This window comes from Molothrus ater, chromosome 21, assembly GCF_012460135.2.
Source record: "Molothrus ater isolate BHLD 08-10-18 breed brown headed cowbird chromosome 21, BPBGC_Mater_1.1, whole genome shotgun sequence".
NCBI classification, from domain to species: domain Eukaryota; kingdom Metazoa; phylum Chordata; class Aves; order Passeriformes; family Icteridae; genus Molothrus; species Molothrus ater.
The window spans coordinates 10,611,000-10,634,131 of NC_050498.2; the positions used below are offsets into that span (position 1 = coordinate 10,611,000).

Genomic DNA, 23,132 nt, shown 5'->3' on the forward strand with positions numbered 1-23,132 from the left:
TGTCCAGTGAAGAACAAGTGTCCCCATTAGGGCTGGGTTCCCAGGAATCCCTCCAGAGCATCCCCCTGCCCTGGGGACAGGAAAGCTGGGCACAACAGGAGGCTGGAGCAGCTGGATGCCCCAGCAGCCACACTGGGAGACCCTGGAGCAGCCAGGGAATGTCCTTGCACCAGGCAGAGCTCAGGGGGATGTGACAAGCAGGAGATGCTCATGCTGCCACTCATGGCTGCCAACAAGAACAGTACTTGAGGGCCAGAGAAGTGCTTCAGGTGCACTTGGAGAACAACAGACAATAGAGAAACCCAGACCCAGGGATTACTGTGAGAGTGCTGCTATCCAGAAATGAGGGCACCTCACTTGAAACAACATGAAATGTCTCTTCAGTGCTCTTGAATCCAAACTGCAGAGTCAGGGCACAAAAAAGAGTAACATCCCCCAGGCAACACACAGGGTTTTGAAGCTGGGACATGAAGTGCACAACCCAGAGTCCCTCTGATCCCTCTCCCAGGGGGAGGTTAAAACCTTGGTGTAGTGACAGCTACAGCACGACTCCCATTGCTTTCCCCAAGGATGGAGAGTGTTGTAAGAAACATCCCAACCTGCTTTCAGACACCAATACTCACGGCTGGGCGTGTGCAGCAGCTTTACAGCCTTGATTCAGCAAAAGGAGGAAAGCTTCCAGCACTGTGTTCACTCAGCAAAGGCTCTGCAGGGCTCAGGGTCTGCGGGGAAGCCAGCAAGCCCCGCTCCAGCCTGTGGAGCAAAGCTCAGCAGCTTCAGCCTGAGGCAGGACAGCAGAGGAGGCTGTAAGCTCAGGGGCAGTGTGGCCAAGGCACAGCAGGGCCATTACTCACCTTCCTGGGCACTGGGATGATGGATGAGCTGGGGAGGCTTTGAGGCAATTTAGAAAAGAAACAGGAAGCACTTTTCCCCCTCACAGGTAATTAAGTTGTGGGACACACTGGCACGGGGAGCTGTGAAGGTCAGGAGGACAAAGGGCCTCAGAGGGGAGCTCCTCTGTGAAGCACAGACTGTGTGAGGCACCAGGCTCAGCAGTGTGAGGGGCTGGGACCCGGGGGGTCAGGGCAAAACTGCTCTGACATTTCCTCTGGCAAGAGCCCCAAGTCTCTCCTCCAGCTGCCATCCTCACCCCTGCTGCCCAACACAGCCAGATTTTTTCCTCTATCATTGCTGGTTTTTCTTTTTTTTTAACGGGATGGGGAAGGAAGCAGAGGTGACTGAAGCCAAAACACAGCCCTTGAGGCAACGAACTAAAGGCAAGACACATGTTTTCTAATTCTTGCTCAGCAGCCTCCTACATGCTGGCTTCCCAGGGACAGCCCCGAGGTGGGACCCCCATGGATCTGTGTGATGCAGTAGAATGGAAGAAATACAGCTTGTACCTCATTTTCCTTTCTTTTTAGGGAATAAAACCTCTGTCAGTGAAGCACCAGGGATGTGCTGAGCCAGGCTCTGGGCTGCACCTGTGGCTGTGGGAGGGGAGCTGCTCCTTGTGTCAGACAGGGGCTTCCTCACCCTCCATCTGCTCCAGAAACTCTGCCCTCCTCCCTCCCTGAGGAGCCTTGAAACCAACGTGCCAAAGGGAAACCAGCTCCAGGCTCTGCCAAAGGAGCAGCCCTGGCACAGCAGAGACTCTGGCAGGAAGGGATGGGCTCCTGATCCTCCACCCTGGGCAGGACAAGGGCCAGCAGCCACAAGGAGGAGGCCTTCTAGGAAGCACCTCTGCTCCATGGGAAGAGCCAGGAGAGGGGATCTGGGCACGCAGGGGCTGCTTGGCAGGGAGTGCTGGAGTGTGCTGTGCAGCCCGTGGAAGCTCTCCAGGAGCTTATAAATGAGGCATCTCCCGAGACCTCATTCATTCCGCCCCTAATAAAATCACCACTTCCAAAGGGAAAAGCCCCTTTGAAGGGCTTCAGTCAAAGCACCTGTGGGACAGCTCAGCTCCATGGGCCCTGTGCTCAGCCTCAGGCCTGAGCCAAGGATTATGGAGCTGCTCGGGGGCCACTGCTGGATTTATGAACATCAGGACCTGCTCCAAACCCAGCACAGCTCATCCCCGAGGTCTGACAGGGCACAAAGCACCACTGCCACAACCTCCCCTGGGCCTTTTTTGACCTGTGCCTTTTCCAAGCAGTCCATATTCAACTACACCCTTCCCCAGCTCAGCAAATCCACTCACTTTTATCCATAATACAAAACAAGATCCAAACCTAAAAAGCCCCCCGCATTTATGTTTCTGTATAGGCTGAGAGTTGTGATTTTAAAGAAGAAAGAGCTGCATATCTGTTACCTGCCAACACCTCCTTATTTCAGTTCCTCTCCCCCTGCAATGTTCTATTTTACTGCAGTTTAAAAACCAGGCAGCTCTCAACACAAATAGGAACAGGATGTTCTTCCACAGTGCAGAGCCAGAGGAAAACACAGAGCTGATGCTGGCAGAGCTCCCCATCCCTGCTGTAGATTCCTGACTCTGACACCTCTCAAAGAAGAGAAAGCACCAACATTCAGACAAGTCAAACTTTGCCATGAACGATAAGCAGTGGCACAGCCACCCCATGGGTGCAGAGCAAGGAGCCCAGGGCTCCCCTAATGGAGGCAGGAAAGGAAGGCTCTTAAGTCATCACAGTTTCACTAAGACGGCTTAAAATTCGAGCTTTAATTGCAATGGAAAGAAACATTCCAAAAGGATATATTTTTTATAGATCTGAGTTACCCAATTTAGTTTTCCTTGGATGTTACTGCAAACATGAACATTAAATCAAAGCATCGACTAGGAGAGAACTCCAAGAAAGGATATAACCATTCCCTAGCAGAGGGGATTGGGCTAAAGGCTGCTGTAGGCCACTGTCCAAATGTGTGATGCCCTGGCAGGTCAGCTCACAGGATGTGAGCACATCCTTGAATCACCTGAAGCAGCTTCTGAGGACTGACTACATCAACCATTTCTGGCAAGTGTCTTCTCTGCCAGCAATAAATCCCAGCTCAATCCATATCTAAAATGATACACATTAGAGGGCATGTCTTTAAGAGCATTAAGTCAGCTTAAATTACTTGAGCAAAATTTTAAATACGTAATAGAAATCTAAAAAGGAGCCACAAAAAAAAAAATTGAGAGAGAACACCACTGCAAGAGTAATGCCAAGTTGTTACTTTTTTTTTTTAAACAGATCTGTACAGCAACATAGCAAAGGATGCAGCGATCACAATTTCAACCAGACAGCAACCTAAGGGGACACTAATCCTCATACAGCAGAGCTGAAACACTCCCAACATTCAGATGCTCCAAATAATTTGGCTACCCTAATGCACTCCATACCAGTTCTACCTATGTAGGACATTTTGGTGTGAAAAAGTTTTTGTAAAGTTCCCTTTGTTTCCAGTGTTTTTCTTGTACAAAATATTACAATGATTTTTTAATATATATTTACAGACTTGCACAGCTAGAAAAATATAAACTACAATTGGGCTTGGCAAGCAGTTTCTTTTCTTTAAATACATGACATTTCAGAGCAAAAATTGTAGTGGTAACATCCTGCACTCCAAGCCCCTGCAGGGAGAGCAGATCAAGCCTAAAATCCATGATTGCAGTGAGACACAGGAACACAACTCCTCCACCTCCTGGCGCAAGGAAGACACAAGATGGATGCTGTTTGTGCAGGTTACTGGCACAATACAGAAAAATCCATAACTGAACATTAAATTCCTTAATAACATTCATTAATTTCATAGGCAGGGCCTGTTAAAAAGAGGACAACTGATGTAACTTTTGGGAAAAGCAGACACCGAGTTCGTGGGGCACGACAGAGCTGGAACCAAAGCGCGGTTACCGTCCTGGGGGCCTTTCCCTCCTGCCACCCCCAAGGCTTTGACATCTTTCCATTTAAAATTTGAGCAGAGGCCAGGGAGGACTTTTTGCTTTAAAGCTACAGTATCTGTCATTATGGCTTTGAACACCCCCTTCCAGGAGATGAGGTATCTGTTCTAGTGAAATGGTAACAGTTGAGCAAAGCGGGTTTCAATGGACCACCAAACTCCAGGCAGGTGTGAGCGGGTCTCCTCGGGGGAAGTTGCCAAACCGAATTGTAACAGTGCAAAACAAGATTTTGTCTTTTGTTTTTTTCTCTGCAGAAAGAGTAGTCAAGGCATCTAGGACATTGCTAGTAGTCGAGCCACCGAGCAAACCCTCTTTCCACCAGAGTCCTGTTTATTGACACCACCTAAAGGGAGGGGGAAAAAACCCAAAGAGTAGGTAAGTGAAGAAGCCACAGCAACAAACATTGGTTCTGAAAATTCCTAATCAACAATATAAGGTTTATGATTAATGAGTGTTCAGTATATACATCAATATACCCACCTCATCTCCCATCAAGTTCCACAGCTGTATCAGTGGCAGCCCTGTGACACTGTCATAATTTGTGACCTGGAAACACAGAAAAACATGAGTGTGCAGCAATTCTGGTGCCAAGTCACTCACGTGGACAGCTACAGCCACTACCAGAAGCACTTCAGAAGAGGTGAGCACTTCTGGACTGCAAGGAGGTGCTGCCTGCAAGTCTCTGGGACATCACCAGACGTCCCAGTGCTGCCTCTGGCCAGCTGCAGCCAGATCCCACATGTCCATGGTGTAAAACCAGTGAGGACTGGCAAAGCAGTGCACACCCAGGGGACCCCAGATCTGCTGGACACCAGGCCCTGCTGTGCTCTGTAAACACATTCAGGTTCCCTTTCCCCTGCCTGCATCACAAACAAGAGGGAACACTCATCCCTTCCCAGTTCCAGGCAGTGCTGATGGGAGTTCCCAGGAGCCAGTCTCTGGCTTTGGGGTTTATGTATCACAGTGCAGGGCAGAGGACACCAGCAGCAAGGCTTCTCCAGCCAGGGGCTGTACCTGTGCCACAAGGACAGCACCTCTGGTCATCTCACTGACAGCGGCGTCAGCTTCCGGGGAAAAGTGATCCTCATCTGTGGGAAAAGGAGAGCACAGCAAACACATGAGGTCCTTCACAGACTTTACAGGCCAGAAAGGACTATTGAGCTGATGTTCTCTGTCCTCCTAGAGACAAAGATCCCTCACAGACAGTTGATCCCATCCCCAGAGCTGTTGGTTCTGCAGGAAAAGGATGAAGAGCTTCCTACAGCCACAATCATGTAAGCTCAAGTAGCTGATGAATCAGGAGGCTTTAAAGACAGCAAAGTACATTTCTGCAGCACCTTGGAGCTGCCGTTGCTGTTTTGATCCTCAATAAACTAAGCTCAGGTCCTCCAGGGCTTTGCTGACCCTGCACAGAGGGCACTCCTGGCATTGGGAACCCAAAGTGTCTGTACCACAGGTGTCCAGAACCTGAGCAGAGCCAAGGACAAAAAAAAGCAAACCGAAGTGTTTCTAGGCAGTGACTGACATTCCCCCAGTGCTTGCAGGCTTGGAGTTTGAACACAGAACTTTACAAATCAGTCATTTCAGGAGGAAAATGTCAGGTATTTGTGTGCAGATTAAAAACTAAGTTTGCATTTACAGCAGCTCTATGACAGAAGAATTAGAGCAGTTACAGCTACTGCACCTACACCCTGCCAGTCCTGCCAACTTGCTGCTTAGGACAGTAATTCATTGTCTCCTCCAAGCAGCAAAAAGCCTGGACATTTATCATCCTTCCCCTGGATTCTGACAGGTTATGCCATGCTAGCACATTTAGAAGAATACAATACAATTTTTCCAGTCCTTCCTCTTGTCACATCAGAGGCTGCACTAGCAATAGGAGGTGGAAGGTTTAAACAGAACCATGGCTTGGACACATCTTGGCATCCATGGAAACCTGCAGGAGAAGGACCAACAGTACATCAAGAGCTCCATTTACCTGGAAGTGGCACCACATTGTCAAGTAAAACTTCTGCTCCTTGGAAAGGTAGTGTTAAAAAATCAGACCTTAAAGAAAAGAGGATCAGAGTAAGAACAGGGCTTTAAATCACTCCTACATTCTTCAATGTGACATTGATTAATCAAATTGCTCTTACAGGAATTCAGTTTTAAATTAATGACAGTCAAACAAAAAAAAATAAAAATCAGACAATTCTCCCAGCAATCTAAGAGCAGCAATAAATTGTCTGATTAACATGCCAAGCTGGATCAGGCTCCAAGCAAAACCCACCTCCACCAGGGAGGCTGTGCTGCCTGTCTCCCAGCTCTGGGGCACAATCAAATATTTAATGGGCTTGTCTAAGAAACCCCTGATCCAACACAGCTGTCCCAGACAGTGGGGCTGGAGCACAGAGAATCAGGAGCTTATTCCTGGCTCAATCAATTACACTTCAAGGCCTCCTGAAGACATCCTCTTCCTCAGCTTCCACACTGAAGTGGCAGAAGCTGCCATTTCCTCTCCCCTCCCTTCAAAAAAGCCTTGCAGGATCTTGCTGTGCTCCCAAGAACCCACACTCATTGCTGAGCTGAACCTTTCCACCATTTCCCACTCCAGCTGTGGAAAAATCTTTAGGAATTCAAACTGTACAGACTCCTGCGATTAGGATTTGAGGCAGACATGGCCTCAGGCCATGGGAGAGGATCTATGGACCTGATTTGCCTGAGTGTGTCAACCTTCACTTTATCATATCCTCCATAGTCCACGTATTTGAGCTCCACTTCATCGGTCTCTTCGAAGTAGCTGATGACTTGAGCCCGGAGCCATGCCCCATCCAGGCCTGGAGCTGCACAGATAATGCCAACTGCAAAACACCAGAGTGCAGAGAAAAAAGGCTCAGGATAAGTGGATTTCCAAAAATCAGCACTTCAGGCATGAGCAGTGCTGCTCATTTATCTATGGAGAACCAACAGCATTCCTTAGGCTGCTTCCATCTTCCTCCAACATCCCCCACAGCCCCAGCACACCAGGCCTGCAGCTGAGACAAAGGACTGGTGGGTTTTACTCTCAGCTCTGTCTGCCACAACCAAGCTGCCCTGCCCAGGTACCCAGTTCCCTTCCTGTCTCCACACAGGAATACACAACCCCTTTCCACGTGATGCACCCTTCACACCAGGTGCAGACACGGTGACAGACACGGACACAGTGACACTATGAAGGTGTGGGAGCAGCTCCACACTTTGCCAGCAGAAATACCCCAGATGCCAGGTTGACTGGAAATAACCTGAGACAGGCTTGATCTCACTCTGAATTTCAACATGCAGCTATGTGGCTTGGGAGGTACTCCAGGGATGAGCAGGGTAAGGGAGAGCAGAGCAACGTCTGTACTCTGGCAGCAGCTTAAAGATGGGATGACACGTGAGCTATCACATCCTTGTCCACTGGGAACTTCCCACACCTGACTCAGGGACAACAGGTTTGCACAGGAGCCCAGAACTTTCTCAACAGAACAACGTGTGAGCATCCATGACTTGCCTTCTACTGGAGTGGGCAGGGTTGGAATTTCGGGCTGAGAGTAGCAGGCGAACATCTGCTGGTCGAGGCTGCGCAGCACGTGGAACGTGGGGTGTGTGTGCTGCTGCAGGAACATGTGCCCTGCATCCACCTGGTGTGCCACCACCACCTCCACAGTGACTCCATCGGGGAGGAACAGCTGCCACGGGGAGGAAAAGCTGCCATGAGTGCTGCTGGCAATGCAAGCTCCAGCCCCAGCACTGCCGGAGCCGGGACTCACCCAGGCGGACACGAGCAGGGAGTGAAGCGGCAGCGGCATCGGCGGAGGGAGGGTGTAGATGTTGGTGAGACACAGCTCTTTGAACTTCTTGCCAATCAGGCTCAGGACTTTCTCCACTTGATGAGAAGTCCCTGGAAGACAAGAATCCCAAGGGAAGTCTCTAGCATGGGCATGCTGAGGACACCTCCAGTCCTGTCACTTGAAGAAATTCTACTGCCAGGATCCTCCTGCACTACCTCAACAGTGTAAGTTTTAACAGGTTGCCCAGAGGAGTTTTGAAAAGCAATGGACTCAGAAGCCACTAAATCCATTTAAATTCCTTGCTCATCTAATTAAGTCCCCCAATAGACCATGAATAGAGACACATCCCACTCACCTTCGATGTGACAGACCTGGGAGTCACGGAAATAAGGTAGCGTTGAGACATAAATCTTGGCACCAGATGCTTGTCTCAGGTAGCTCATAAACCTCCCCTGTTTGCCAATCAAGCGGCCAACTAATTCCTTCAGGAAAGGGACAAGAAAGCAACAGTCAGGAAGAGAAACACAGATCAACCATATCTGCTCTCTCACATTCTCAGTTCCCCTTTCACAGGCAGGATAAACACAAGGCAGTGCTGGACCAGTGCAGAGCTCAGGGGGTCTGGGATGAGTTCAGACCAGTAAGCACAGCTCATTTTGATAACCCCGTGTTCTTAATACCTGGGTACCCTCAAAGCCTCCTGGATGCTTTCAGAGCATTGGACTTCCAGGCTGGAAGGAAGATAATGGGCAACAACAAGTTCAACCAGCACCATGCCCCTGGGTGTAGCCCTGGAGTGCTGCATGTTCACAGCTGTGCACTGGCTCTTCACTCCTGCGAGTCCTAACGGGAGCAGAACGCTCCAGCTGTCCTGGACTGTGTGCTCATCTCCCTGGGATGGCACAGGGCCAGCAGCAGACCAGGAGGTGGCTGTGTAGGGCAGGGCAGGATGGTGAGCAGGCCAGCAGCTGGTTACCTTTGGGACCTCGATTTCCCAGATAACGAAGTCTGGCTTGCTGGATCCTCCTTCCAGCTTCGCATTCTGGCGAGCCACTGTCTTCCTCATGGCACTGCCACTGTCCACAAAATCCACACTATTTACATCTGAACCTACGAGACAGCACAAGCATTCAGACAGCCCCCAAGACCCACACTTACATTGCCACCCCAAAGGGAAGGGCTGCAGAGTGACCCCAGTGCCAGGTGTGCCCACTATGGGGCATGGCAGGGGGCTGCCTTTTGCCCAAATTTGCCCTATATTTGAAGAAACAAGGTGCAAGAGCTGAAGTGCATTTTGCTCCCAAACCATCAGCCAATACCAGGAGCATTTCTGCCTGGGAAAGGCACAAATTCCAACAGCCTCCTCCTGACCAGATCTCAGATACAGCCAGTGTAACACGAGCTTGGTCCTTCCTCCCATTAACAAGCAGAAACATGAAGATCCTCACTTGCTTGCAAGTATTCAGACCATCCACTGAGACCAAAGAGAAAAATGAACCCAAGAGCTGCTTCACATTTGCCACATCTTAATGGGTAACACAGCACAGAGGCTGAGAAAGGCCAAGGGTGCAGCTGTTGGCATCAGCTTTGTAGGCAAAGGGAAGATGTAAGACTCACAGTCTGGGTGTGAAGGTCAGCTGGGTGACCTGTTGTCCAGCACTGCCACCTCATCAGCTTTACCTGCTGCATTCCCCTTTCCCCACCTCAGTGTCTCAGTGCCACCAGGCTCCACAACCTGACTCCTGGACCTTCTTGTCACACCAGCACTTTACAACAAGGCAATACCTTCTCCTCCTGGCTTACTCTCACTAGTGAAAACATCCAGTGGGTTCAATCCTTCATTGCTGGCAAACTCAACCCCATGTCTTGCAACAAGCAGTGTTCCAACTGCTTTGTAGCAATTACTAGAGACATCCCCTGTCATTAAGGGCTGTTGGCACCACAGGGTCCTACAAAGGATTTTAACATCCCTCCCCAAGGTCACACGGGCTAATGTTTGCTCAGACAGCTTTGCATGTTCTGTGCCAGGCACACATCATCCAGCATCTACAAGGGAAAAGCAGCACAGACAGATGGGGAAACTCCATGAATATTGCTCCCTGTTGGGATTTCTTGGCATGCACCTGCCCCTCCAAACAAAAAGGCTTCAGGGTAATTGCTCTGCAACCAGCTGATTCTATCACAATTCATCAGAGCTCTGCTCTGGCTCCTCCAGCAGCGCCTCAGAACCTGCCTCACCTTCCTGTCAGCAGCAGCCCATGAACAGGGGTAAGCACCCAGGGGGTCCTGGAGGTCACCAGAAACCACTGGTACGAGGTCTCACACCTGCAAGGTGCTCCCCAGCAATGCTTGTTCACTACATTTTTTGCAGGAGGATTTTCCAGTCCCTTACCTTCTGAGTGATCTCCATCTGTGCCTGGAGCACTGCTACACTCCTGACTCAGGTCTGGCCCATCCTCTTTCAGGATCCCATTGCTGTAGGGCACCGTGCTGCCCTCAGGCAGCCCTGCAGCAGAGGGGGTCTCCCTTGGGACCAAGCTCTGCTCAGCAGACGTGTCTGGGGCTGAGGATGTGCTCAGTGAGTCCGAGTGCTGCTCTGATGTGACAGACAGCACTGTGCTCTGCAGGGGCTCCTCCACGCTCGTCCCACCTCCGGGTGTGTGCGTGCCATACCCAGAGTCCTCCATGGACAAAGGTGACTTTTCCAGAGAGTTCTCCACATGAGTCCGACCAACTCCTTGGGACTCCCTGCACACGCAGCTCTTCACCTGACAGTCCTCTGTGCTCCCCTGAACGGGGCTGGCCCAGCAGCCGTGTGATGAGCAATCTGCCACACCCTGACCGTGCTCCCCTGCACTGCTCCCTGCAGCCACGCTCCCATCAGCTGCTGTGGCTCCCTCCACAGGCACCTGAGCAGAGGCAGCAACACTCTCCATGCCCAGAGGAGCCTCAGCTCGGCTGGCAGTGGCCTGGCAGAGCCAAGGGGATGCATCGCCTGCAGAACCCGACAGCACTTCCTCGGTTGCTGCCAAAATGACCTTGGAAATTATCTGTATTGCCACTTGCTCAATTTTCTCAACTTCCTTGTCCAAACTCACTCCTCCAATCTTCTCTCTTTCCAACTCATCTCTTTTTGGCTGTGTGTCCTTCTGACACACTGGTACAGTACCAATGATTGACTCGGAGATCTCTTCTTCCCTGGACTGCTTTGGACAGGTAGACTCCAAACTCCCTGGTAACACACTCACTGCAGAATCCTCGTGACCTGATACTTCAGCTTCATTCAGAAAGGCTTGTGGGGCACTGGCTTCTTTCTCCAATCCCCAGCAACAGGCTGTCACAGAGCCAGTATCTGACTGCACGATTCCTGGCATCTGCTTTTCCTTAGGGGGCTTAAACGAAGACTCATCCGACTGCTCTGTGTTGCTGGTGTCCTCTGTGACTCCCAAAGACTCCTGTGTCAGGGGTGGCTGCTGGCCTTGCTTTGCCCCCAAGCTTTGCCCCAGTGTGTGGCTCAATACCTCGTTCTGGTCACACTCTGAGCTCCCAGCGAGCAGAGGGAGAGAGGCACGAGCAGGGACACCGCTTCCCTCTCCAGACCCCACCGATTCCAGCTGCTCACTGGGCCCAGCTGCCGTGGCTGACAGGTCTGGGGGGTGCCGTGAGAGCTCCGGCCTCTCATGAGCTGGGTGCAGAGGAGAGGGCACCGTGGGCAGCAGGGAGCTGGGGGCTGGCTGCTCCAGGCTCTCTCTCCCTGACAGCAGAGGCACTCTCCGAGGGACACACGCTTCTGGCTTGGGACGCGCATCACTCTCTGATACTTCCTCCTGCTTCTCCCTTGCAATGGCTATTGCTTGTTTGTTGCAATAGCCTGAGTGTTTTTTTCTCCAGGAATAGATCCACCAGCAGCCAAGAAGCGCCAGCACTCCGGGAATGGCATACGGGACGAAATTGCGGAAGCGTAAAGCCATCTTAGAGAGCTTCAGCAGTTACACCTAGGAGAAACAGGAACACGTTAAAACAGTCCCAGGGAAGGTGGCAGGAGGTCCCATAAGTGCCTTGAGGTATTGCTATTAGCATGGTCAGGCTTGTTTTCCAGCTGCTCTAGAAATTCACATCTCTGCTCTACCAGCACGCCACAGAACAAGATCCTTACCCAAGATTAGTGATATCTGGACATGTCTTATCATTACACTCAATGATTTCACCCCTCCTCGCCTCTGCATTTAATCTCCCCTTGCCTCCTCTGCCTCACACCTCTGCAGGTCAGCCCTGCCCCAGGACAGCCTCCAGCACAGCAGGTTCCTCCAGCACCAGGCTGGGCTCCCAGCCCAGCTGGACCACAGCATTCCATGGCAGGGGCTTGGCACAGAGCAGGAGGGCTCCCCAGCTCTCCCCTTGAAAGGCAGCACCCCATTCCTGAGGGCTCTGGACTCTGACAACACACACTTCTATAAAGCCTGAGGAATGCAGCTCAAAGTTTATTCTACATCCAAACTCACTACACTGACAGCTGCCACTCCCCTGACTTAAAAGCTGGCAGCTCTCCCTTTCCCTCTGCAAGGCTCTGACCTCCTTCCCACCTGGACACCCAGTCGTGCTCCTTCACTGGCAAGCCTCACCTGAGTCACATGGGGCAGGGCTGCCAGGCCTTCCCTTTTCCTTAAGGAATGTCTGCAACTGGAATGCACAGCTAAACTGTTACCACATCCCAAACAGCCTTGCTGCAAAGCACTTACAGTTTATATTTTCACTGCACAGGAATTAAAGCAAAACACCACGTGTCTGAGGGTGCTTACACAGACAGGCTTTAATTCAAACAGCCCTCAAGACTCTTGCCAGCAAGGAACAAAAATAAAGATTGTTTTCAGGAGATAGCAAAATCTTAGAAATGGGAGCCACCCACTGGAAAAGAGCATTATCTGGTTCCTCTTTAGAAGCATAATATTTCTATGACAAGAGAAGACAACCAAGGCAGTTGGCCCCAGTGTGTCTCAACCAAAAACCCCTTCTGTTATCAGGACTAACACCCCAACCACAGCTCCCAGTGCCACACTCCTTCAGGCCACAATCTCTACAAGGAGCTGATGACATTCTAGCTGAGGGACAAAACCATGCCTCCCTCGGGCTCAAACCCAGTGTCAGAGCCTCAGATAATTTCATACTCACCCCAGATTTCTCACCTCCTCCAGCCACACTCTCCATTCCACAGGAGCATCCACACAACTTCACCCACACTAGCTCAGACTCTGTCTTGCTTCCTGCAGGGCCCAGACACTCAGGCACACAAATGAATGAAAGAATGGCAAAGGCAGGGACTAGAAAATTGCTTGTTCAATCCCAAATTAAAGGTCAGCTGCAGACACAATTTAAGTTCGGTAATATTCCCAGTACATCACAAATAAGGCATTCATGTTGTTCTACACAGAGACTTGCGTGTCCATCAGACATTTGTAGCTGATTAAATAAACTAAGTAACTAAGAAGTAACTAAATCCCAGTTACTCCCAGCTGGTTGTATGCAGTCAGGGAGCACTGCTGAGGGTGAACCCTCTGTTAACGGCAACATCTGGGATCTTAGAATTAAAAAACCAACAAACCTATGCAATACTGCGGCTGCTCTGTGTTTGGAAGCTGGCAAATGGAAAGGGTGAAGCCTGTACATTCCCAAGACAAAAGGTTCCCCTTTATGCTGCCCAGAACAATGGCACATTGTGAGCTGTGAGTGCTCATCTGCTGCGTGCCCAAGTTGTTGTAATTAATGCAGAACTACCCTACAAGCTGTCTCTCAGGCATACTACAAACCCAAATTAAAGTGGCTCACATAAGTCCATTCCCAGCAAGCATTCCCAATTAAACAGACAGCCCTATTATTATCTGATTCCCTACTAAGTTGCACCAACTGTCCAAACCATAGCCCCACACAGCTCTGCAGCACAGGGAGACAGTTGCAGGATGCCCCAGAGGGATAAGCCTGTCCTAAAGTCTGGCAGACAAAACAGTTCTGTGAGTCATTCTGAACATTATCATCATTTAGGATACAGATCTGCACTCCTCTATGATACCTGGATGAGTGGGGACTGCTGGATTAGCTGTCCCTTGCAGCTCCTTGCAATTCTCATTTGATTTCATGTTTTTGATTTATTATTTAAGCCAGAGCTGCATCACCACCAGGATCATGTGAAATGGGAATTCCACATCCTGCATCAGTCAGAGCAGGCTGAAAGGCAGTGGCTGGGCACGAGATGCCAGCAGACGTCCCGCAGTGCTGGGTTGGCCGGGAAACAGCTCAACACCAACAAACATCTCCTCACACAGACCTGGCAGGAGGCTCTGGCAGATCTTGCCATGCTGGTCACAGCCTGGCTGCACGTGATGCCTGAGGACAGCAGATCCAACCTGCCCATCCCAAGGGCTGGGACACTGCTCCATGTCCCCTTCTCCCCCAAAGCCCACAGCCACTTCCCAGCCTGGCCCAGAGTAACCAAGCCATCCCCCCGCTGCCTTTCTGACAGCCAGCTCAGGACTGCAGTGGCAATGGCATCATTTTAACACACTGGGGGAAGAAAGCCTGGGATTTTCCTGCCAGCAGCAGGACAGAAAATGGCAACTTGTCAAATCACATGCCCTCAAGCACTGCCAAGAGGGAGGGAGCCCGGCTCAGCAGGGCCTGCACTCTCCCTCTCCGGGCAGGAGGAGCCAGCTGGGAAATGCAGCAGCTCCGGAAAGGAGAGGAGCAGCCTGCAGGAGCCAGAGCCCCCAGAAAGCACTGCATCTCCAGCACCATTCCCAAGAGGCAGGGCCCCAACAGCCCTGCACCATAAATAGTGCAGAGCTCATGCACTGTATGCGCTCAGCCCAGCACCAGCCACTTCCACTTCCCTCTGGCACGCCGGGAATCCGGCCTAAATGTCACACCTATCATGGCTGGAGAGCTGGGGCATGAGGCTTCTCCAAACCGCTACATAATTCCCTCTGCACGTCAGGATGGGATCAAGGCACCAAAGGGAGAGCAGGGGTCAGTCAGCTCTCCAAGTCTGTGTCCTGACTGGATTTATGGAAAACTGCTGGTAAAGAGCAAGGAGATGAGGACAAGAAAGAATGCACACATCACCTACCTGAGAAAAAAGCCAAGGACAGCCAATTTACTCTACTCGTTTACATTAGGGTCCCAGAGCAGTTCTAAGCCACCTTGTTTCCTGGCCAGGACACAGAGCCCTCAGCACTCACAGCCTTATAAGGTCAGAAATGTTCGCAGCACGAGGTTCCCGGGGACGCCAGATAATTCATTCTCCAGGTCCAGAGGAGTTCAGCAAGCACTTGCTCAGAATCTCAGGGTTTTCTACACACAAGGAGGTCTGTTCTGAAGGCGAGCTGGTTCGAGTCTCCACCAGGAGAGAGGCCAGGATGACTCCCAAGTGACTGAGCCCCCATGCTCTGCAGGGACGAACCCTCAGCCGGTCCTGGCTCCTCCGCTTCCCTCTGCCCCTGCACTTGAGAGGCTTCCAAACCCTGAAAGCTGTGGAAATCAAGGCTGGAATTAAAGCCCGTCCTAAAGGATCACAGAGCAAATTGGAAATGCAGCTTCAACAGCAAGGCCAGGATGCCTCCTGACAAACCCTGTAGTTAGTGAAGCAGCACTTGGGAAATAAATACTATCTGGGTGAAAGAGAACTGGACAGGCTGGCATGGTTCAAACTAAATGGGACCACGTGGGCTCTTGAATTTTTCCATGCTAAAAATAACTGGTAGCACATGCTCTGCCTTATAGGAGGCATAAGAGCAGGAGTTAACAAAAACCTAAGGAACTGGGGGCCCTACTGTTAAGACTAAAATAAGAGAAATTGCTGCACTGAAACAGACGTAAGGACTTACATAACCCACCCTTGGCACGAGGCATATTTTCATCGAAAGCTGAACTGGCACGTGGCACTGCATGATTTAACTGCAGCTTCTTTGTGCTTCACACAGGATGAAGGAGGCAGAACATCCACAACAGAGGGACCTCCTGCCAGTCCTGCTGCAGCACGTGCTCCCAGCTGTTCCAGCTGCAGAGCACAGGGGGTTTTCTCCCATGCAGGTCAGCAGCAGCCCTGGCCTGAGCTTACAGGAGGGAGCTGTGAAGCCACAGCAGCCTGGCAGCCCTTGCATCACCAGGGTGTCACTTGGCCACCAGATTCCACAGCCTCCCCAGCCCTCTCGGCAGCCAACCCCCTCCAAACCCAACACCACGCAGAGGCAGGAGCTCAGACTGCGTGACTCAGGAGCTACAAACACCCAGAGACAGGTAGGAGCCAGGCCAGCAAGATCGCAAACTGGGTGGCACTTGTTTTAAAAGAAGCCAACAGGGAAGTCTCTCTGTACTTAACTAATTAAAGGCAAGTGCTGTGCAGCAATTTCTGCTTCAAACAGTAGCACTGAAAGACTAGAACAGCAAGAGATAGCCCTTGAGCAACACCACCTTTTCACAGCCCAGTAAACATGGGCTATGAGCCCAAGGAACAGGTTCCTCTCTGAATGAAAACCACCAGTGAAGCCACTCCACAACCTTAGAACATTTAAGGACCAGCAGTCTCCTATTTGCAGGAGGATAAACTGCGACTTAAGTAAAAGGCTGAAAAAGCTGGTTGATGTAGAATTAAACTAGTGCTCTGGAACAAGAAACACCATTAACACCAGGCTGTCTTTTATCTCTGAGATAAAAACTGCTTTCAGTGTAATCAGCATCAGTGCTGTTCCTACAAGAGCTCAGTCCCCCCTCGCAGCTGGAGCTGCCACACTGATTGTTGGTTCTGTGTTTCCCCCACTCAGCAGCCCAGCCCTGGCCCAGCACAGCTCCTGCAGCAGCCTTTGCACCAGTGCACCACCCAGAACAGTTCCTATTTATTTCCACACTCAGAGCTTTACAATGAAAGCATCAGCTGGGCCAACCTGTAGGGTTTTTTTAATAGATGTTTTGAAAATTAAAAAGCTCACAAGGACACAAACACCAGCCCCCAGCAACCCTCAGCACTGCTCTCATGGACTCAGGCAGGGCCTTGAGTGCTCCTGCTCTGCAGGAATGAACAGTTTGTAATTAACATTAATCCTATTAGGTTATTGAGCTTCATACTGCTCTTGATATCTTATTACCTCCCTGCTCCAGTTGTTTCATTATTTATAGTTTCCTCACCCAAGTTCCTCCCTCTGAATACTCTACTGCAGAGAGCTTTTTCTCCACTTTCCCAGAAAAGTCTTTCAGATACATCAGCAAGCTTCAAAAACTGCTTCTGCACCACTTTACCTGTACCCCCACAGTACAGGTAAAGCAGCTGTTATTATCTTTATAACCTATCAACACATTACAAAGGTCTGGATTTGGGAAAAGTTTTATCTTTCACACTCTGCATTTTCACTCAGGCTGGAGAACAGAACAAATTATTTTCCAGGATTTCAGAATAAACACATCCAATAGTCAGCCTTTTGTGTTTGCTTGTACATAAGGAAGCCAATGCAGCCCTTCCTATGGGTAACACAGTGTAGTGGCCACTACATGCACAGCTTGTAAATGAAGATTTAAAAGCAGCCACCTGAGTCAGATGCCTGGCATCTCTATCAATTTCCACAGAACAGAGACTAAACTAACCAAGGGCTTCCAATATACTCTGCACAGGAGACAAAAACAAGCTTGGATTTTCAAGGAGACAGAACGGGGAGGTTTCCAGCAAACACACTGATAGGGCTGCAAGAGCCAGGAGCCAAGAGCAGCAGAGACCAAACAGGTCCCCAGGTATCTGGGGAGCAGCAGCAGCTCTGCTCACGGGATGTTTGCTGGGCACAGCCACAAGACCTTGACAAACAGCTTCCCAAAACAAGAGCTGCACTGGGCTCAGGCAGAGCAGAAAGCACTGGAGTCTGGTTGGCAGCCGTGTGACCAAGGCTCGGCTGGAGGAGAACTGCAGAAGCACTCAGAGAGGGAGGGCAGCAACCATCAGTGAGGAGGATGCCCTGTGTGCATTCACCTGTGCTGGGAGGGAACAGCAAAGGCTTCACTGAGAGCCACTCATGTGAAGGAGCAGCAAGAACTCGTGTGCATGAACAAGGGCTGTGAGGAGCGGCGCAGCACACGCCAGCCTGACCACAGAGATCTCCAAGTTCCCCATCCCCAGGTTCATCCCCAAGCAAAGCTAATGCCTCTGATACCAGAGGCACATGAAAATCATGAACTTTTGCCAGGAACTGCTGCTATTTATACCCAGAGTCAAAAATCAGCCACAGCACATGGCAAGTTTCTCATCCTCAGTGCCAGGTGGCAGCAGAGGTCAAAAGCAACCAGGACAGGTCTGCAGCAGTGATTTGTTTGCTCAAGAATGATTTTAAATGGTCTTTTATGAAATATTCATCTCTGCTAGAAGTGATGTACAGGACCCAAAAAATCCAGTTAGCTTCCAGCTGACAAAATGCAGGACCAAAATCCACATAGTGGACAATAAAGAAACATACAGTGAACCAGCTGAAGACAGAACACTTGAAAAGGCAGTTTGGGACATGCAAATATCTCCCCTTCTAGCAACCCCCATGGGAAACAAATGCAACAGCTTCAATTTCCAGGAAATATTAAACACCTGAAGAATAAAATAGCTTTTTCTGAATATCTGAGCATGGCTGCCTGAACTTAATCATCACTTCATGAAGTCTAACCAGCCATTTGCATTAAGAGCTCCACAGAAGCACTGCAGTTAGAAATCAGGATTTTAAAAAGGCTAATCATTAGATCTGAAACATGAAACAATTATAAGTAATTAATGCTGCAATTAATGCTTTTTATTAGCTCTAGATGTTGCTAGGGGCAACTGGGATACCAGCCCCAATCCTATTACAGGCTCCCTGGACGCTAGAAATACCTTAAATCATTTTTTCACATGAGTTAAGTGCACACGAACAAGGAGAGGCACAGATAAGTGGGCTATGTTGCTTTAAAAGCATTATGCTCTTCAGATAACTGCTCCTGCAGAAGTGCACTTGCTCTCCAATCCCCCTGCAGCCAGCCTGCAATGTTTTCAAAGCGAAGAGAGAGTCTCAGCCATCACAAATCAAACTGCTGCTGGCTCTGAGAGCTTTGGCTGCACTCCTGCAGCAAACTCCTGCCACAGTTAACTCCACAGGCAATCTGCACCTTTGGGAACAGACAAATCGTGGTGGATCTGAGCTGCAAGTCCTGTCACCTCACACCCTGGGTAGTGAGGGCATTCCTCTGCCCCCATTTCAGGCGTTGTGGAGTGTCTAGGTTAAAGCCAAGGCTTCCTAGGCAGTCCATAATTTCCAGTATTAGGATCTCAAAGCATCTCCAGCATTCTTTAAAAAGGAATCTGGTTCCTCGGATAGGTTTCTAAACCAAGGCTGAATAAGGAGAGCACTCCCAAGTACAAAACAGCTGCTAACACACAACAACTGAGCTCCTGCAATGCCATCCACACAGACCCTCCAGCCCCAACATATCAATAGCTTCATGTCTGAGAGCAAACAGCCTGTTGCAGAAGATACTGCTACAACTGCAGTGACAGACTGACCTGCCTAAACCCCAGGAGAGCTTTTAAAAGTCCTTCAAGAGCTCAATGAAACTTAAGCAGAAGCTGAAAGACTGTCAGGTGAGCAAGACCAGGACAGGAATCGATGCATGAATGGATTCCAGTGGATTCCATCCTACTTCAAGCACTGCTCAAGCTCTACAGACTTCTCCCTCCTCACTTACTTGACAGCTGTCATTCCCTCCAGCGCATTCGCACTGTGCAGCAAGCACACCAGGGCATGGAGAATGAGACACACAGCGAGGCTGTGCTGCCCTTTTCCAGAGTCACAGGCCCACACCAGGTACAGCAGGTGCCTGCACAGCCCCTTCACCCCTCACACAAGCAGCTCATTGCAGAATGAGGAGGTTAAATGACCCGAAGTGGGTCACACAGCGATCCCAGCAGAGGAGCCAGCTCTGTTCAGCTGCTCTGGCAGCTCTGGCCCAAGCGCTGCCGAGGCCAGCCCGGCTCCCGGGGAGCTGCGCTGCACTCCCCGCTCCACGTGCCCGGCCCGGCCACTCCGAGCGGGGCTGTGCTCGGTAGATCATTCACAGCCACAAAGTTACAGCAGCGCTACACCTTCCGCAGCACCAGCCAATTCCTTTCACCTGAGACAAAGTCCACAGGGCCCGATAACGCTCGGCAGGTGCAGCACAACCCCGGCAACACAGGAAGGCTCGATTTCTGCCGTCCCACAGCCCCGGCTTTGCCCAACAGGTGGGCTGCAGCCAAATACACCTTTAGGTGCCATTTCCTGCTATTATGGATAACATCCATGAAGAGGATGCCCTTGCTCAGATGCCTGTCCACTCTGTGGTCATGGCCTCACGGGATTATGGGACTGCAGTAAAGAACTCAGCCAGGCACAGATCAGGCTGCCCATTTCTGGAGCAGGAGTTACTTAGATCTCCCTTGCTTCAATGAGAGGGAAGAAGAAAAAGAGAGAGCAAACAACAAGGATTCTCCCAGGAAAGCAAGACACAACATCACTTCCTCAGTAGCAATATAATTTAATTCCTCTGCTCCCCCCTGTAATCCATGCTGGCTTACGAACAAAAGGAGTCACTACAGCACATCAGAAGTTTTGCAAATAGCACTTTTTACGGCCATTACCATAACACAGGCAAGGCTCGCCAGACCAGACAGCACAGGGTGCCTTAATCTTCACCGCGACTCCGCGCCGCCCGTGCCACCTCCCGCCCTCACGGCGGGCGGGCAGCCCCGGCCGCAGCGCTGCCCTCAGAACGGGCGAACCGCCCCTGCCGCTGCCGCCCGGGACCGCGAGCAGGAGGACGCAGAGCGGCCCTGCAGGGCCCGGACCGGCCCCTCACCGCCCCCATCCCGGAGCAGGACACCGAGCTGCCCCGCGGGGCCCGCACCGCCCGCTGCCGCCCCGCATCCCGACACGCACGGCCCCCGCCCGCTGCCCACGGCCGCGGTCACGGCGGGGCCGGAGCGCTGACCTTGGGCCGCGCGGGAGCGCTCCCGCCCCGGCCCGAGCGCCGGCACCGGGGCAGGCACGGCCGGGAGCGCGGCGAGGGGGCACCCTCAGCGCGCCCCGCAGCGCCGCCGCTGACAGCCACGGCCGCGGGCCCCGCCACTCCGCCAGCGGGCGGGCGGCGGCCCAGGGCGGTACTTACGGATGCTCCGGCGCGGCGGCGGAGCCCGGAGAGGTGCCGGGCCCGGTCCGGAGCGGTGCCGGTGCCGCCCCACGTGCCCCGGCCGGGCCGCCCGGCTCGGACATGCAGCGACACCGCCCCGCCCCGCCCCGCCCCTCTCGCGAGAGCGCCGCGTCCCGCGAGACTCCCGCGCGCGCGCGCGCAGCCCCGCCCCGTGCCCTGAGGGAGCGGAGCCGCGGCGGCGCCGGGGTCGGGCCGAGACCGGGATCGGTCCGCGGCCGGGATCGTGCCTAGGGCCGCTACGGCGCGGGCCCGAGGCTCGGGGAGAGTCCGGACGCGCCCCCTTCCTCCCCTCCCCTCCTCTCTCTCCCGCGGTAGTCGCGGGACGGGCGCAGACAGGCCCTGTGGGGCCGCCGACGCCCAGCCCGGCCGCCACTCCCGCCATGTCCCTCATCCCGGGCCTCTCCCGGCCTCTGCCCGCATGGGAGTTCGTTTCCCACAGCCCCGCGGGTCCCCGCAGCCCCGCTCCCCACCTGGCCCCGGGGTTTGTGCCGGGTGCCCCGGTCGGGCCTTGGGCACCTCCACAAGTCGCTGGGCATGGCTCCTGTCACTGCTGCTCAAGGCTGCTACAGCACCCTCCGCCTGCCCGCCTCTGCATTCTGCTGGGACCTTCGGGCTGGGCCCCGGAGCCAGAGCACCTCATTGCCTGCTAACACAGCCACACACCCAAGCAGGTGAATCTGAGCTTTAGACAGAGTTTTACACGAACGTTTGTCTGGTGGTGACACATTAGTGAGCAAATATTAGCCAGCAGCTACCGCAATGGTTTGGAACTGCAGGGCTGAACTAGAATGAGAAATGCAAATCTGTGTTCAGGCAAAGTTATTGCTCAGTTGCAGCACCACCAAGTTGGAATTAATAGAGACTTTCCATGTTACTGTGTAGGACTTGTGACGTTTCCCCCCAGGGCTTTTGGTATCATTGCAGAAGATCCAGTGTGTGACTGATTTCTCTGTCCCGAGGAAGCTCTGAGGTTTGGGGGGATGCACAGTAGTGCAGCATGGCTGATCACTGCTGGCAGTGCCACGCTCAGTGGGCTGTGTGACAGCTGATTCCAGGATAGCTCTGGACAAGGCACTTGGAGGAGACTGGGAAATCATCGATGCTCTTCAAACCTGCCCGTTGCTTATTGACACGTGCCTGCAGCAGGCGGTGGGTATGTGAGAGTGTAAATAAGTAACTTGGAGAAACCACAGTCACGAGCAGGATTGTCCTTCCTAAATCACTGATTTGTCCAAGTATTTTTCTGTGAAAAGTTCCTGATTTGCCTCTATATTTTTGTTCGGAGCAGTCGGGAATTAATACTAAATACCCACTTAAAAACTCCAAATTGTGTCACACATGAAGTGGAAAAATCCATCGTTGTTGAGACTTTGCCCTTTTGATGTCCCTAATCTGAGGCTCTCAGAAGTTTTTCCGTTAAGAATTCCCAACCGACAGCCACCCTCGGCTGTTGGGCAATCCCGGCGTGTGCAGTGCCTGGTGGTCAAACGTCAGGGGTTTGTCAAGGTCACAGCCACAGCCTGTGTCAGACACACACGGGCACCAGAACTGCTGAAACCCCCTGCAGTTTCATTCCCCCTGTCCTCGCAGCCCGAGGAGGAGGAGGAGGGCTGGATGAGCAGCTCTTCAGCATTTGCACCGTGTCTTGCTGCACAGCCAGCTCTCCTGGGCAGACCTTGCTCTCCCAGTACCTAACTGGGGGTGGAAGCAGCAGAACAGATATTTCCAGTTTGTCTGAAGGACAGTATGCTATGAGAAAAAAAACTAAAATACTATTTAATAGTTCAGGGGGATTTTCTTGAGCTCTCCTGGCTATTTATAGCACTGTTATTTAAATATCCCAAAAGATCCTGTCATCAGAGGTTTTTTCATGATTCCTTTGAAGAACAAACCCATACTTATTTGAACAAGTCACATCATGAGAGTTGTTTTTGTACCCTTTCCACCCACACAAGCCTAGGAGTGATTTTCATTTGAGAGCTCATTAAGCAGAGGAGCAGCCAGCTGAAGAGCCCCTGTTGCAAGGCACAAAGGACTCACACGTGAGAACTGTAGCTCGGGTAGGGGGACTGGCATGTCCCTGCTCTGAGAGGGGCACAGCTGCAGGGGCTTGGCTCTGGCCCTTCCCTCTGGCACACAGGTGGCTCATCCATCACTTAGAGCTGAGCTCAGGTGTTCTGTCCCTGTCCTTGGAGCGCCCCAAGGGGAGCACAGAC

At 51.8% G+C, this 23,132-nt stretch overlaps 1 protein-coding gene across 2 annotated transcripts; it reads right to left on the reverse strand.

The window, feature by feature from the left end:
* Positions 1-2,657: 2,657 nt before the first annotated feature.
* On the reverse strand, positions 2,658-20,983 carry AKAP1 (A-kinase anchoring protein 1). Of its 2 annotated transcripts, XM_036395088.2 has the most exons (12): positions 20,875-20,983; positions 14,804-15,204; positions 10,079-11,681; positions 8,663-8,796; positions 8,042-8,168; positions 7,666-7,796; positions 7,407-7,584; positions 6,585-6,735; positions 5,874-5,941; positions 4,910-4,983; positions 4,376-4,441; positions 2,658-4,238 (listed from the first exon to the last, which is right to left on the reverse strand). In XM_036395088.2, exons 3-12 carry the CDS (start codon positions 11,655-11,657, stop codon positions 4,179-4,181), a joined length of 2,568 nt encoding a protein of 855 aa, XP_036250981.1. In that variant the 5' UTR covers positions 11,658-11,681; positions 14,804-15,204; positions 20,875-20,983; the 3' UTR covers positions 2,658-4,178. The 2 variants fall into 2 exon arrangements, with proteins under 2 accessions (XP_036250981.1, XP_036250979.1); XM_036395086.2 differs by lacking the exon at positions 14,804-15,204.
* Between the last annotated feature and the right edge of the window lie 2,149 nt (positions 20,984-23,132).

Coding starts and splice junctions, on each gene's coding strand:
- AKAP1 (XM_036395086.2), bottom strand. CDS start 11,657: ATGGCTTTACGCTTCCGCAATTTCGTCCCGTATGCCATTCCCGGAGTG. Junction 7,585..7,665: donor CCCTGCTCGTGTCCGCCTGG/GTGAGTCCCGGC, acceptor TCCCCGTGGCAG/CTGTTCCTCCCCGATGGAGT. Junction 4,984..5,873: donor CAATGTGGTGCCACTTCCAG/GTAAATGGAGCT, acceptor CTTTTCCCACAG/ATGAGGATCACTTTTCCCCG.